The 16,005-nt window shown below is 41.8% G+C and overlaps 1 protein-coding gene across 1 annotated transcript; it reads right to left on the reverse strand.

The window, feature by feature from the left end:
• Window positions 1–552: 552 nt before the first annotated feature.
• LOC113891797 (olfactory receptor-like protein OLF3) lies at window positions 553–1,506 on the reverse strand. The gene has a single exon (XM_027540280.1). It carries the CDS (start codon window positions 1,504–1,506, stop codon window positions 553–555), a length of 954 nt encoding a protein of 317 aa, XP_027396081.1.
• Window positions 1,507–16,005: the final 14,499 nt, after the last annotated feature.

Genomic DNA, 16,005 nt, shown 5'->3' on the forward strand with positions numbered 1-16,005 from the left:
CCTCCCACTGAGTACCTCCAGCACTCAAAGGCTTTATGTCCGTACGTCATAAGTCCAGCACTAAACATTTTAACCAGTCTTTAAAGCAATACTCACCTAAGAACAATGACTCCCACAATTATTGGCACATACATTATTTTAAATAAGTCTAAAATGTGAAAATGGTTTTGTTTCCAATGGAAACAAAATAACCTTGTACAGTGTAAGAACCACTGGTCCAAAGTAAGATTTATGAATAGACTCATGATTACAAGCAATATGACCAATCAAGATAGCAAATGACATTTTAAAAAATATTATCAGTTCACATGAATGGAGACCAAGCCAGTAGTAGAAGTTCTATTACCGTAGTGCTTAATTTCTCTGAACATCCTGCTGTGACATAAAATGTTCCTGCATTAAATGCCTTAACCTAACTCCTCAGCTGCCTACCCAGCATAATCAGCACACATTTTGTCATCACATTCCTGGTTGCCAGGGTAATGCTTCATAGCAGAGTTAGTGGGAGAACACACAGGCAAAGCTCTCTTCTCCAATGATGCTCATTATTCATTAAGCTGCTAGTTTCGATGTTAATCCAGATAATTGTCCTAGAAGCTTCTGCCAGGCCCCCTTCACCTCCTTATTCCTTAGACTGTAAATCATGGGGTTCAGCATGGGTGTCAAAATGGCGTAGAAGAGAGAGATCAGCTTCTCCTGAAGCACAGAAGGGCTGGGATTGGGCTGAATGTAAATGAAAATGGCCATACCATAGCACAGGACAACCACTGTGAGGTGAGAGGCACAGGTGTGGAAGGCTTTCTTTCTCCCCTCTGTGGACTGGATCTTCAGGATGGTGGAGATGATCCTGATGTAGGACAGGAGGACCAGGCAGAAAGGTGTCATCAGCAAGACAATGCTAGAAACCATGATGGCCACCTCATTGGAGGAGGTGTCCACACAGGCCAGCCTGACCACAGCTAAGAGTTCACAGGATATGTGATCAATATACTTGTTCATGCACATAGGCAACTGGAAGGTGATGGTGGTCTGCACGAGAGAGTTGACAGAGCCACTGACCCAGGATGTGATGGCCAGCCTAGCACAGAGCCCTCTGTGCATGATGACCGAGTATCTCAGGGGGTCGCACACAGCCACATAGCGGTCATAGGCCATCATGGCCAAGAGAACAAACTCAATCCCACCCAGGCCCAGGGAGAAGAATAACTGGGCTGCACAGCTCACATAGGGGATCCCTTTATGTTCTGCAAGAAAATGCACCAGCATCTGAGGAACGATGCTTGTGGCATAGGAGACATCAACAAAGGAGAGGTTGGTGAGAAAGAAATACATGGGAGTGTGGAGTCGGCTGTCCAGTCTGATCAGAAGAACAATGAGGATGTTCCCCAGCAGGGTCAGCAGGTAAGTGACTGAGAACAGGACAAAGAGAGTGACCTGAGTGGCCCAGTCACTGGACAGGCCAAGGAGAATGAATCCTCTCACCCAAGTCTGGTTATCTGCTCCCATGAAAAAAATGTAAGGATTAGTCTGCAGAGAGAGTCAGAAATAACAGAGTCTATTGAATTACAGAACCCTAAAAATCACTTCTATCAATATATACTGTATGAATTTGGGCACTCCTAGTCAGATGTTTCGGATTGCCCATGGGCCAAGATGACAGGCTGCCTCCTGATGTACGTGGTACGCATTCTGCAGCAGAGAACAGGCCAGTACCTTCATAGGACTTAATGTGGTCCTTGAGAGACCCAGTTAAAGCCTGAAGATGGTGTAGTACGATTTTAGGAGCTCCACATCTTTGCCAGCTTACCTCAGATTCTAGGACATGGGAAGGACAGTAGGTGACAATAAGTGAATCTTTAAACAGTGAAGAAAGGCTGGTGGGAAAGTTACAAAACTTACCTTAAATATGTCACCGAGGCCCATCATGGTATAATGATGGATTTATACATTTCTATTATAAAAGGAAATGTTGAAAAGAAGCAGGTGCTTGTGAAAATATCTGAAATCAGAGAATCTAGGTTTGACACCTGATTTTATTTATCAACTCTGTGATTTTTTGGTTCAGTGGCAAATTTTGTTTATGAGACTCACCAGGACATTTAAGCTCAAATGTAGGTAACTTACAGAGAAAGTACTTTGTAAACCGCTACTTGTAGTAGTACTACAGTAGCGTGAGTATTAGTTGTGGCACGATCTCTGCCTTGGGGTAAATAAAGTAGCAAGTATGATTTTCTCATGAACCCACCAGCCCTCCCCCACCAACAATTCAGACACAGATAATACTAGAGGCAATTTTTAATAGCACTGAGGGCTTAGGAACAGTGTGTCCCTTTGAGAACCTGGGGACCATTTGTCTGACAGGCTTGTCTGTTTAGCCTCAGTGGGATACAATGGGATAGATGATTGTAATTGTATCTTGTTCTTTTCATTTTTCTCCTTTCAACTTGTAGCTGGTAAAGATCTACTGTTTTATATCAGCTCAAAATTAAGGAGATGAGAATATGGATGGTTGACTTTTTATTTACAAGAGAGAAAGGGAAGCAAATGCCCAGCAACCTTTCTGTATTGTCAAAGGCAGAGAAGCAGGTATGAATTCGTGTAAACGTACAGAGGAATGAGGTTGACTTTTTGCTTTCTTTCATCCAGAAAGTGCTTTTTTCAGTAGAATTATATGCTATAATATCAATTTTGAATATTAATAAGAAGGCATTTACATTTTTAAGAATATTTTTTATAGGACTGATTCACTTGTATTATTTCTCCACACCTGCCCAATTCACTAACTTTCCTTTTCTTTCAGTGCACAAAATAAAGCAGGAGATAAGGCATTAAGAGGGCTTGAGGGCAGAAACAGAGCTGCTTGTGTTATCGGCAAACCCTTAGGGGTTGGGGCAGGGTCTCTGAGCAGAAAACTGAACACTGTCTGAGCTTCAACTCTCTTACCTGTGTGAAAATTCATAAAGGAAAACCCTAACTAAGGAAGTTCAGATAGGAAGTCTCAAGCAGACCAGCAACATAAATTAGAGGATGAATCATCAATTACTAGGGCCCAGAGAAGAATTACCAATAGGAAAGAATCATCAATTGCGAACCTCAACAGGAAAAGATATACAAAATATACACATTGCATCTCCTTTTAGAAACCGACTACCCCAGCAACTCAGCCAGGGAGATACTGTCATCGCCCTGAATTCTCAAGTCTCTCCAAAAGACTTTGGTTCAAAACAATTCTTCCCAACACCCTCCTTTTTCTCTATAAGCTTCCTCTCCTTTGTTTGTGGTACGTAACAATGGCTTTTGCTACAGCATGCCCTGAATTCCAACTCCTCTTGCTCTTCCCAAATAAACCCATTTTGCTGGTAAAATAACTGCTTTGAGACTGAAAAGCTGTTAAAGGACAAAACAAAGCAAGTAGGTTTAGAAATGGCCATATGTTTCACGATTCAGATTTATACATTTTCCAGAATGTCTACACACCTGCTATCCTCTACTGCTCTGTCAAGACACTTTCCACACCATCCCTTGCTTTGCTTCTCTTCATCATGGTCAGGCTGAAAAGAAACATCTACTTGCCTCAAAAAAGGCTGTCAAATATAATTCTGAAACTGCAAGAAAATATTTAACTTAAAAAAAATTGTGAACTGTTGTTGACTATATAGCAGACCTTCAGCAGAAAGTAGACATTTCTTTTTTTATTTTATTTTTAATATAAATTTATTTATTTTAATTGGAGGTTAATTACCTCTTTTTCTACTAATTTGGCAAATTTCTATAAAGTCTCATCTTGGCTAGATGCTGGTGTTTCAAGATGAGTATTACACTTATCTGTGTTCAAGACCTAAGCCATCTGTAGAGGAAATGACACAAAACACGTCATCCTCACATCATTTTCCCCTCTGCGGTCTGTGCAAGCCACCTGGAGAACAGGCCAGCCAGTAACTCCCTGTGTTCCTCTAACTCATCCAGCACATCTCTCTACTATAGCTTGTGTCTCCTTACAAACACAAATGAGGGACTGGGTCGCCTCTCAGCACAGGTGTGAGCTTCAGAGTCTAATAGTTTCTGTTTTGAATTCATTCTCTTCCACTTCCTGAAGCAAGCAACTTGCCCTCTCTGAGTCTCATAATTCTCATCTATACAGCGTGGGTAATATTGGCCTACCGAAAGGATCACTGGTGAAGTTAAGGAGCTGAAGATCCAGCATTGCTATCAGATCAGATCAGTCACTCAGTCGTGTCCAACTCTTTGCGACCCCATGAATCGCAGCATGCCAGGCCTCCCTGTCCATCACCAACTCCCGGAGTTCACTCAGACTCACGTCCATTGAGTCGGTGATGCCATCCAGCCATCTCATCCTCTATCGTCCCCTTCTCCTCCCACCCCCAATCCCTCCCAGCATCAGAGTCTTTTCCAATGAGTCAACTCTTCACATGAGGTGGCCAAAGTACTGGAGTTTCAGCTTTAGCATCATTCCTTCCAAAGAACTCCCAGGGCTGATCTCCTTCAGAATGGACTGGTTGGATTTCCTTGCAGTCCAAGGGACTCTCAAGAGTCTTCCCCAACAGCACAGTTCAAAAGCATCAATTCTTCAGTGCTCAGCCTTCTTCACAGTCCAACTCTCACATCCATACATGACCACAGGAAAAACCATAGCCTTGACTAGATGAACCTTTGTTGGCAAAGTAATGTCTCTGCTATTGAATATGCTATCTAGGTTGGTCAAAACTTTCCTTCCAAGGAGTAAGCATCTTTTAATTTCATGGCTGCAGTCACCATCTGTAGTCATTTTGGAGCCCAGAAAAATAAAGTCTGACACTGTTTCCACTGTTTCCCCATCTATTTCCCATGAAGTGGTGGGACCGGATGCCATGATCTTAATTTTCTGAATGTTGAGCTTTAGGACAAATACCCACTACTTGTTTATGATAATTGATAGAAGCTTTGATTCCAGGCTTTCTCTCTCACATGATCTTATTCTGTCATTCAGCCTCTCTTTTGATCATTCTGGGGTCTTTCCTACTTCTGATAAGCTCCTTTTCAACTTCATTATAAAAAATAAACAAACCTTTCAACATGGAGAGAGGAATCTTCACTATTTTCCATTTTAATTCTTTCTTTCACATCCAGCTTTCACACCGAGTTCTCAAATGATTGGTGTCCACTTGCCGGGTTCATTTCCTCAAAACATTCATTCTTTAACACATGGAAATAGAGTTTTCACCTTAATTAATTCATGGAAACACTCATGGCCTTCTAGGCATCAAACCCAGAGACTTTCATTTCTTTTTCATTGCTAACTTTGAAGAACGTTAACTAATTCCTCTTTCTGACTTTTAACTCTTTCGCTTCTGATCTGATTTTCCTCCAATCTGTTATTTCTCATCTGCACACTTGGGTAAATCTCCTAAATTCTCCTACCCCAGTACTCTAAGAATGTTTCAAGTTTCTTGCTTTCAATTTATACTCTTCTTTCTAGTTTTCCTTTCTGGAAGAGTTTGTGATTTCTGGGGCTTCCCCAGGGACTCAGACATTAAAGAATTTGCCTACAATGCAGGAGACCCGGTCCTATCCATGTGTTAAGAAGATCCTCCGGAAGAGGGCATGCAGCCCACTCCAGTATTCTTGCCTAGAGAATCCCGTGGACAGAGGAGCCTGGTGAGTTGCAGTCCATTGGGTCGCAAAGAGGCAGCTGAATGGCTAACACTTTCACTTTCACATGCAGCTCACCCTTAGTTCCACATTTATCTCCTAGCATGTGTCTCAGTCACTTCAGTCATGCCCAACTCTTTCTCATGTACTACCTTGTCCACCCCATGGACTGTAGCCCACCAAGCTCCTCCGTCCATGGGATTTCCCAGGCAAGGGTACTGGAGTGGGTTGCATTCCCTTCTCCAGAGGATCTTCCTGACCCAGGGATGGAACCCAGGTCTCCTGCATTGCAGGCAGATTCTTTACCACTGACCCACTGGGGAAGCCCCTTTATCATCTAGACTTCCCTCCAAAGCTCCAGATGCTTTTCCCAACAGCTTAACAAATGTTTCATGAATGTCTCACCAACGTCTTGATTCCTCTCCCCACATGCTGTATTCATGTCCTTCCTGACTTCACGTCTAACAATGGAACTAAAGTGCACCCACTCTTCCAACATATCATGATTGATTTTTTTCTTCCTCCTCACTACTCCATAGAATAAATCCTCATTTATTTAATCCTCAAATAAATCTTTGTTTTAATTACACATCTTCCAGCCTTCACTTAGTGTTCATTCACACTTATGTTTGCCCTCATCAATCTCACTTTATGAAGTGTAACAGCTTCTTTGTAAATTTCCCTGATGTAAGCTCTACCCACTCTACATATCCTACAGACTGCCTCCACATCAATGATGCAAAATACAAATTTATTCACGTCATTTTCATAGACAAACAGATCTATGATGCCTAAATGTGCACGGAATTAAGTTCATCCTGAGTAGAATCCCACACAATCCACAATCTTACCCTGTCTTATTCCTAAATTTCATTAGCTTATTAAAATAGCTGAAATATCTCTCATTCATATGTTACCTGATTATTTTTAACCCAAGACTACTATTCATTTTTAAACACCATGTCTTATTTCAAACTTATTAATATCCAAATGCACCTTTTATCCACAATCAGTGTAGCCCCTTCTGGGACTCATTATAGATAAAGAAAATAGAAATAACATCAGCATTTGGAAAGCCAAATTAAGGAGGAAATGTGTTCATTGGATGCTTCTAACACTTCCTGAGGTTTATACTGTCTCCATATTACTTTGTGGTCAGCTCCAATGGATTAGAGCTGAGTGTAGATCCTGGCCCACGGGGAGAATGAACTAGTGCCTGAGAACGTCCTTCATCCCTCACCACTCCTATCAGGAAGCCAAAGCATGGTCTTCTTAGCCCAGAGTAATTTGTGGAATATGTAGCTCTCTAAACACGTTTTTCTTTGAGATCAAATAACTAAGAGAACAATCTGGGAATATTTGTCCATTTGCCTGTGTAAACAGAACAACAAAACCTCATAGTGCAGGGCTGGGCACACGACTGATATTCAAAACCAGAGTTAAACAGTGACCACAGTTCAGAGCCTGATCTATCTGGCTCTTCCTCCTGTAAAAGTTGTTTCCTTCTCAGTATTGTTTTAATTTTGGCTAATTCACATCTATTCCAGGTTCATAAAAGTGAAGTCGCTCAGTTGTGTCCGACCCTTTGTGACCCATGGACTGCAGCCTCCCAGGCTCCTCCGTCCATGGGATTTTCCAGGCAAGAGTACTGGAGTGGGTTGCCATTTCCTTCTCCAGGGCATCTTCCCAACTCAGGGATTGAACCCGGGTCTCCCACATTGCAGGCAGATGCTTTACCCTCTAAGCCAAATGCCCCTTTAATAAAAAACAAAATCCTATTTTACATCTTTTGTGTCATATCATGCTCATACTCAACAAATCTCAAATCATATCTCTTCCTTTGTTTTGAGCTTTGCCATACTTATTAGGGTGAAAAGATTTCAGCATTCATAGTTTATATCTTCAATCCTCTAATCAGGTCAGTTCTATTTCTGACCCTATGGAAGCCTCTGTCTCCACGTGACCCACTGAGGATATGTTAGAACTCTCACTCATTGATTAGTGCCAAAACAAGCACGTCTCCTTCCATCTAGGTTTCTGTTGCTCTCTGAAGAGTACTTTCCCCAACAAGGTGATAGACCAGAGATTGGAGGGGTCGACACTCCTTGGCTCCTGTGCTAAGATCACCTGGGACAAGTTTAGTTTATGGGCGAAACTGCTGGGAAGTTCACAGATGCACCAGAATTGGCTCAGACACAAAATAATGAGGTATAGCAGTGGCTAAATTAGCAATGTGGGCAAACAGATTCCCCCCAGGAGCCTTATGCTTTAGTTGTTAATTGCTGCCTCCACTCCAAAACCTCAAGGGCAGGACCTTGGGGCTATGCTTCTTCTCCCTGTGCAATCCAGTCCTCCTCAGATTGCAATCCACTGAAGCCTTAGGTCATCTAAAAACTCACTGAAGCCAGTATTCTGATATTTTAGGATATTCTCCTACAGCCCAAACTGACTTTCTGTACTCAATCTCCTATCCTGGTGATCAGTGACTAGGCCTGCGTCCACCTGGTGAAAAGCCAGTTAGCCTCTTCTACTCCATGACGACCTAATTTCTCCTTCTGGAGACAGGAGAGCTATTTTCATTCCCCTGAGATATATGCTGAGTTGGCTAAGCTGCCGTGAACACTGCATTTTGAGTGGACCTGAGTACACTGGTCATGATAACTGCAAAGTATAGAGAGACTTAAAACTCCAAATAAAATACACAACAATAGTTTTATGGTCTACATGGGAAAAAAAGGAAAAAGAGTATCCAAGTCCTTAAAACAGAGCTTACTTTCTAAACCTTTCCAAATTTTTGATAATCTATAAAAAGACTCAATGTAATTCTGACAGAATGCAGTCACATTATCATTCTCTGATATATTCTTTAGACATCATGCATCTGTTAAGTGAACCATTTATCCATTTATTGATTCATCTACCAAGTCATATACCCAGTAATTCTTAACACCACCATTAACATAGCCATTTGTTTACCCAGCTGTCTATAACCAGCTTGATATTCACTTGTCCATTTGCTTAACTGCTAGTCCAACCATTTATGCATTCCCTCCCTCACATGCCTGGAGAAGGCAACGGCATCCCACTCCAGTACTCTTGCCTGGAAAATCCCATGGGCGGAGGAGCCTGCTGCAGTCCACGGAGTTGCTAAGAGTCGGGTACGACTGAGCGACTTCACTTTCACTTTTCACTTTCACACATTGGAGAAGGAAATGGCAACCCACTCCAGTGTTCTTGCCTGGAGAATCCCAGAGGCCGGGGAGCCTGGTGGGCTGCTGTCTATGGGGTTGCACAGAGCCGGACACGACTGAAGTGACTTAGCAGCAGCAGCAGCCCTCACAAGCCACTTCATCTCTTTACCTAATATACATAAATTATTTGCCAGATCTTTTACTCACTCAGTGCATCATCCTTCTGCTCATCCACCTTCCATCATGTCCCCACGGCTTCTCTTTTACAGCATCCAGTGACTCTGAGAAAGATTATGTGATGTCCCAGGCAATAGAAAGGGAAAGTAGAGAGGCTTCTCAGTCCTCACTTGATTGTCTACACTCCAACAAAATTGACAGGTTGCATATTTTTTTTCAGGAAAGTTGGAAAAATTCCATTACTGTGAGAGTTCTGAGTGCAGTATCCAGACCTTCATATCACCCCCATTTTTCTCCCCTCGTATGCAGACAACAGAGGTGAACTCCCAAATGCCAAGCTTCTAACAAAGACTCTCAGCTCTCTCAGCTCATGGGGTTATAGTCATACATGACTGAGTACAACAACAAAACTGAGTTAAGGAGCCTCCCAGGTGTTTCTGATAGAGTGAAACACTTTTCAGGTGTTTCTCAGAGATTAAAATTTAAGAACTACTGGATCTGTTCACTCTGTAGATCACTGTCACATTAATCTTTCACTACAGCACTTTATACTCTACAACTACTCACCTCACAACATTTGATCTAAAGTTTCCAATGAATTTAATCCCAGATCTCAATCATCTGAGAGAAAAAAATTTTTAAGTCAAACACAATCTAAGAGTTTTCCTGCTTCTCTCCCATGTGAGCCCCCATGATTCTAAAATTCTTGCTATTCCCCAAATGGGAAATGCTCTCTCTTCTAAGTGGAAAGTTTATTTCATAGTATCTACCTAGAAGTTGAAATAGTTCCTTCAAGAAGCATTTGTGACAGACACACTAATATATTATCATTGTTTAGGCTTGGGTTTGTAAGAAAGGCATGAACATAAATTATTTGCTCCAAATAATTTGATTAAGGTGCTTTGAGAAAACTGCTTTGTCTGCTTTAAAATTCCTTAGTTTGAAAATCATCATTTACCATTGTTCCTGTAAATTATCATCCACCTCCCCCACTTTTTACTTTATCTGTTAAAAATCCTGTTAAAAATTGAAAATATTAATACTCTGTTGCAGGATGTTCATAATAGGAAGGCTGTGTCTGTTGCAGGGAGGAGGGGCAGATATAATACACGAGAACTGTCAGTACTTTCTACTCAACTTTGTTGTGCATTTTAAAATGCTCTAAAAAAGAGTCTACTTAGATAAAGTAAAGTAACTGAGCTTGTTCTAGCTTTCACTTAGGTTGTAGAAAGCTGGAAAGAACATTGACTCTTTCCTAAAACAAGAGAAGTTTCGATAATCTACAAAATCATATCTTTGAAATCATCAGTAAAATGAGATTGCAGGGCAAACAAACAGCATGAAATCTAGGGAAAGATAGGTCCATCCAGAAAGAGATAGGATGTGAGCTCTTACTTACCTGGATGAGACCATGGAAGGAAAATAGGGCACCCCTCCCCCCAACTAGCCAGTGAAAATTGCTTTACCAAACTGCTGAAGTTCGTGTGGGGTACTGTGAGCATAGAATGGCTGAGAATCATGCCAAAAAGAGAAGTTCCCACAAATTCTCAATATTTTCTCCATAAACTTAGAACTGTCCTCCCAAGAATATTTGGGGAAAAGTAGAAACCAGAGAAAACTTTCTTCCTATGGTAGGTCAAGGAGAAGGCAGCTGCAGCCTCTGCAGTGAGCAGAAAGAACTCTCCAACCACCAAATCATCTCCATTATGGAACAAAAGCCTGAAGCCACCGGGGGAAGGACTACAATCCCTGTTTTCCTCAGAGACAGTTGAAGATTCATTAAAGAGGAAACCAGAAAAATAAATAAATAAATTCCCATGTTGGGGGTCCTTGGGACAGGAAGCTACTCTGTGTTCAGATCATGAGCCATCTATCTTCTTACTCTGTAGAAGTGGCAAGACTACTGATATCTTACAATGAACAATGTTAGATTTCGTGATCTCTGGAGAAGAAGATTTAGCTTCGGAACCAGGAACCAGGCTTGATCATTCAAGAGCTTTTGTGTAGCAGAGTTTTATTAAAGTAAGAAGAGGGACAGAGAAAGTTTCTAACATAGACATCAGAAGGGGGACGGAGAATGCGCCCCTTGCTAGTGTTAGAAAGGGAGTTACACACTTTTTTAAATTGGTTATTACAGTTAATCAAAAGAATGTCTCAAGATTGTAAAAAATTTACCAGACCCACTCCCACAATTTATGTTTTAGGATAACCGGTTTAGAACTTAACAATAGAAAGATCCTAAAAGACCCATTCCTATAATATCTCTCTTGAATCTTGAAGTTGCCCTGTCTTGTCCAACTCTTTGCAATCCCATGGACTGTAGCCTACAAGGCTCCCCCATTCATGGAATTTTCCAGGCAAGAGTACTGGAGTGGGTTGCCATTTCCTTTTCCAGAGGATCTTCCCAACCCAGGGATCAAACGCAGGTTTCCCACACTGCAGTCAGATGCTTTACTGTCTGAGCCACCAGGGAAGCCCTCCCATAATGTACATTCTAAAATACCAGGATTAGTCAGAAGGTTCTTGTTAAGGAGAAACAAGTCCTCAAGCAAGATACATCGTTATATTGACTAAGACAAAGCAATGTAGAAAAGAAAGTTTGTCCTTTTCTCGTTGAGAGCCCCAGACCCCTTTTGCCTTCTCTAGGACTCCAGACCCCTTTCTCCTCCTCAGGAACCCTGGACTTCTTATCAAGCTACCTAGGAATTGACTCGGAGAAGGCAATGGCACCCCACTCCAGTACTCTTGCCTGGAAAATCCCATGGATGGAGGAGCCTGGTAGGCTGCACTCCATGGGGTCGCTAAGAGTTGGGCATGTCTGAGCGACTTCACTTTCACTTTTCACTTTCATGCATTGGAGAAGGAAATGGCAACCCACTCCAGTATTCTTGCCTGGAGAATCCCGGGGACAGAGGAGCCTAGTGGGCTGCCGTCTATGGGGTCGCACAGAGTCACGACTGAAGCGACTTAGCAGCAGCAGCAGGAATTGACTCTCTCACCGTTAAGAAAGCCCCAACCCTGAGACACGGGGACAAAGGATGTGCCTAAGTCTGAGACAGATCCTGGACAACAGAGAGTTGCCCCTCCGTCACCAAACTAGCAACAACTGAGAAACAAGTAACAGCAGTGTACCACAGGTTAGACATGGGGAAGACATTCTGGATGGGCAGTCTTATAGGGTAACTTAAGACAAAGGGAGGAACAGGGACACTTGGAAAAACCCTCCAGTGACTGAATGTCCCACAAGCTTAAAACTCAACATTCAAAAAACTAAGATCATGGCATCTGATCCCATGACTTCACAGCAAATAGATGGAGAAACAATGGAAACAGTGACAGACTTCATCTTCTTGGGCTCTAAAATCACTGCGATGGTGACTGCAGCCATGAAATTAAAGATGCTTGCTCCTTGAAAGAAGAGCTATGACCAACCTAGACAGCAAATTAAAAAGCAGAGATATTATTTTGCCAACAAAGGTCCATCTAGTCAAAGCTATGGTTTTTTCCAGTAGTCATGTATGGATGTGAGAATTGGATTATAAAGAAAGTTGAACGCTGAAGAATTGATGCTTGAACTGTGGTGTTGGAGAAGCCTCTTGAGAGTCCCTTGGACTGCAAGGAGATCCAACCAGTCCATCCTAAAGGAAATCAGTCCCAAGTATTCATTGGAAGGACTGATGCTGAAGCTGAAACTCCAATATTTTGGCCACCTGATGTGAAGAACTGACTCACTGGAAAAGACCTTGATGCTGGGAAAGGTTGAAGGCAGGAGGAGAAGGGGATGACAGAGGATGAGATGGCTAGATGGTATCACTGACTAGATGGACATGAGTTTGAGCAAGCTGTGGGAGTTGGTGATGGACAAGGAAGACTGGTGTGCTGCAGTCCATCGAGTCACAAAGAGTTGGACATGACTGACTGACTAAACTGAACTGAATAATAGAAAAAATTGAATTTGTTGTTGTGCTAAGGATAACCTTAACAACACAAAACTCAAACTCAGCTCTACCCATGACTACATTGATTCCCACAGTCTTCACAACACAAGACTACAGGATAAACAGTAGAGATGTGTCCATTTCAAAGTACAATACTATTTATCTCATTGTACACACAAAATGCCCGGGTGCCAATCAAAATTAAAGGTCAGAGAAAAAGACAAGGAAAATCATACTGTACTGAACAAAGAAATTTAAAAACCAGAATTAGATATACTTGGATTGTAGGAACTACCACACAGGGGTTAAAGTAACTCTCATAAAGAAGTAAAGGGTCTAGTGGAACACATGGATGTTTTCATAAACGCTTGAGTAATTTCAGTAGAGAATTGAAAACTATGTGGAGGAATTAAATGGAATGCTAAACAGAAGAGACACAGTCACGGAAACAAAGATTCCTTATGCATAGCCTTCAGAGAGCCACGAAACAATCAGTAAGGGTAAAGATAAACCAGAAAAATCAGCAAAACTGAAGCACAAAGAGAAAAAAATATACAATGATAAAAAGAGTCCAGAGCCTCCCAGGGCTGTAAGATAAGAAAACACTCTAACATACATGAAATTGGAAAATCCCAACAGAAAACAGAGACAGAAGTACAAGAAAATACTAAAGAGATAATGGCTGGGGGGAAAAAAATGGATGAAATCAAAGCACAAATCCAAGAAACTCAGCCGAATAGGATAACTAAGAAAATAAAAACATAAACACATGACATTTTAATTGTATACAAGCCAAAAATAGAGTGAAATCACTGAAGGTAGCCAGAGATAAAAGATACCCCACATAGAGAAGACAAAGATCTAAATTAAAATGGAATTCTTCTCAGAAACTGTGCAAAGCAGAAAATACGTGAATGACATCTTCAGAGCCCGGGAGGGGTGGTGTGGAGGATGTCAACAAAGAATTTTATGTGAAGAACAAATACATTTTGAATGAAGGAAAAAATGTAGTTACTTTAAGACAAACAAAATGAATGAGTACATTTCTAGCAGTCCTAGGTCACAAGGAATGTTGATGGAATTCTTCAGACTTTCTTGAAGACATTATTACCATTATAAACCAGGAAATGTAAAAAATGGGATTGTATATTGCATCATATCAGAAAGTGTGGGAGCTACTGAAGATTACTAGGGTCATGTGGAAAAATTTTGTCCAATCTGAAAAGATTCTATGATACGCTGAGTATTGACTGACCCCCTGAAGATGTCTTTGTCCTGATTCTCAGAATGTGTGAATATGCTGCCTTTTACGTTAAAACTTACACGTGTTTTAAATTAAGGATCTTAAAGTGGAGACTATCCCAGATAATCTTAGTGGTCCCATGTAGTAAGAAGCATCCTTAAGAGAGCACAGTGATGGGAGCAGAGACATAAGAAAAGGTGTAAAAAATGGAGGCAGAGAGTCAGACTCAGAGAGGTTTTCTGGGCTGCTGACGGTGAAGCTGGGAAAAGGGGAGGCAAGCAAAGAAGTGGAGGCTGGTGAAGGCAAGAGGGGCATGGGATGAGGAGTGGAGAAGACTCTCAAGTATATCAACCAGACAAAGAAATGAGGAGCAGCATCTTCAGAAATTCTCCTTCTTGAACTGTCATGCGTATATTTGACATGTGTATACTTGTATTTTTCACTAATTTTCTCCTTTCATCACACCCCTCTACCATTTTATATAGTGTGTTTTCATGGTGGTAAATTTTGCACTTTACTCCACAATTTATAGAACATGCATATATAGGATTATGACATGTTAGAGGAGGTGGTGGATCCACAGAAAACTCTAATTGAAGAAAACAGGAAATATTCCTCTGAAATGTCTTTTATCATGTGATTTTACTTTTCTCTTTGTCCATTGCCACAACCTGAGTACAGATTCATTTTATGTCTCAGTAGGGTCACTAGAGCAGGCCCCTAGATGGTCTCCTGGTTTCTCATCTTTTCTCCTTTGACTCTTTTGCAAAAATGATGATTCAAAAATGTAAATTTTATCGAGCCATGTCTCTGCTTAAAAACCTCTACTAGCTGCCATTGCTCTCAATAAAGTTGAAAGTCAATGTGGCATCAGTGCCCTCCATACTCTGACCCTTCATGACCTGCCTGCTGCACCCTCACTATGGCTTCAATCTTCTCTGCCCTACAGGCGAGGCTTTGGGACATTTCTGAACTTCCATGCTCTCCCAGTTCTGAGACTCTCACAGGTTGTCTGCATCTTTGTATGGACTGTTGTCCTCTGAGTAACTTTTCCTCACTTATCTGGTCTCTAACTGGACCTGTTCTGGTCCTTTCATACAGAAGACTCCTGAAATCACCCCTGGAGACTTGCTTTCTCTGTGACACTTACTACACTGTATTTGTTTCATCATCTGTCATCTTTGCTCTAGGACCATGTTACTGCCAGAAATGCATCATGTTGATTATTGTGTCTCAAAAACAGTTCATGATCATACACACAGTATACACTTCATTCAGTTCAGTAGTTCAGTCACTCAGTCGTGTGCGACTCTTTCCACCCTATGAACTGCAGCACGCCAGGCCTCCCTGTCCATCACCAACTCCCGGAGTTCACTCAAACTCATGTCCATTGAGTCAGTGATGCCATCCAGCCATCTCACCCTCTGTCGTCCCCTTATCCTCCTGCCCCCAATCCCTCCCAGCATCAGAGTCTTTTCCAATGAGTCAACTCTTCCAATGAGGTGGCCAAAGTACTGGAGTTTCAGCTTCAGCATCAGTCCTTCCAAAGAACACCCAGGGCTGATTTCCTTTAGAATGGACTGGTTGGATCTCCTTGCAGTCCAAGGGACTCTCGAGAGTCTTCTGCAACACCACAGTTCAAAAGCATAAATTCTTCGGTACTCAGCTTTCTTCACAGTCCAACTCACATCCATACATGACCACTGGAAAAACCATAGCCTTGACAAGATGGACCTTTGTTGGCAAAGTAATGTCTTTGCTTTTGAATATGCTGTCTAGGTTGCTCATAACTTTCCTTCCAAGGAGT

The sequence above is a fragment of the Bos indicus x Bos taurus genome, chromosome 4 (assembly GCF_003369695.1).
Source record: "Bos indicus x Bos taurus breed Angus x Brahman F1 hybrid chromosome 4, Bos_hybrid_MaternalHap_v2.0, whole genome shotgun sequence".
Taxonomy (NCBI): Eukaryota; Metazoa; Chordata; class Mammalia; order Artiodactyla; family Bovidae; genus Bos; species Bos indicus x Bos taurus.

Coding starts and splice junctions, on each gene's coding strand:
- LOC113891797 (XM_027540280.1), bottom strand. CDS start 1,506: ATGGGAGCAGATAACCAGACTTGGGTGAGAGGATTCATTCTCCTTGGC.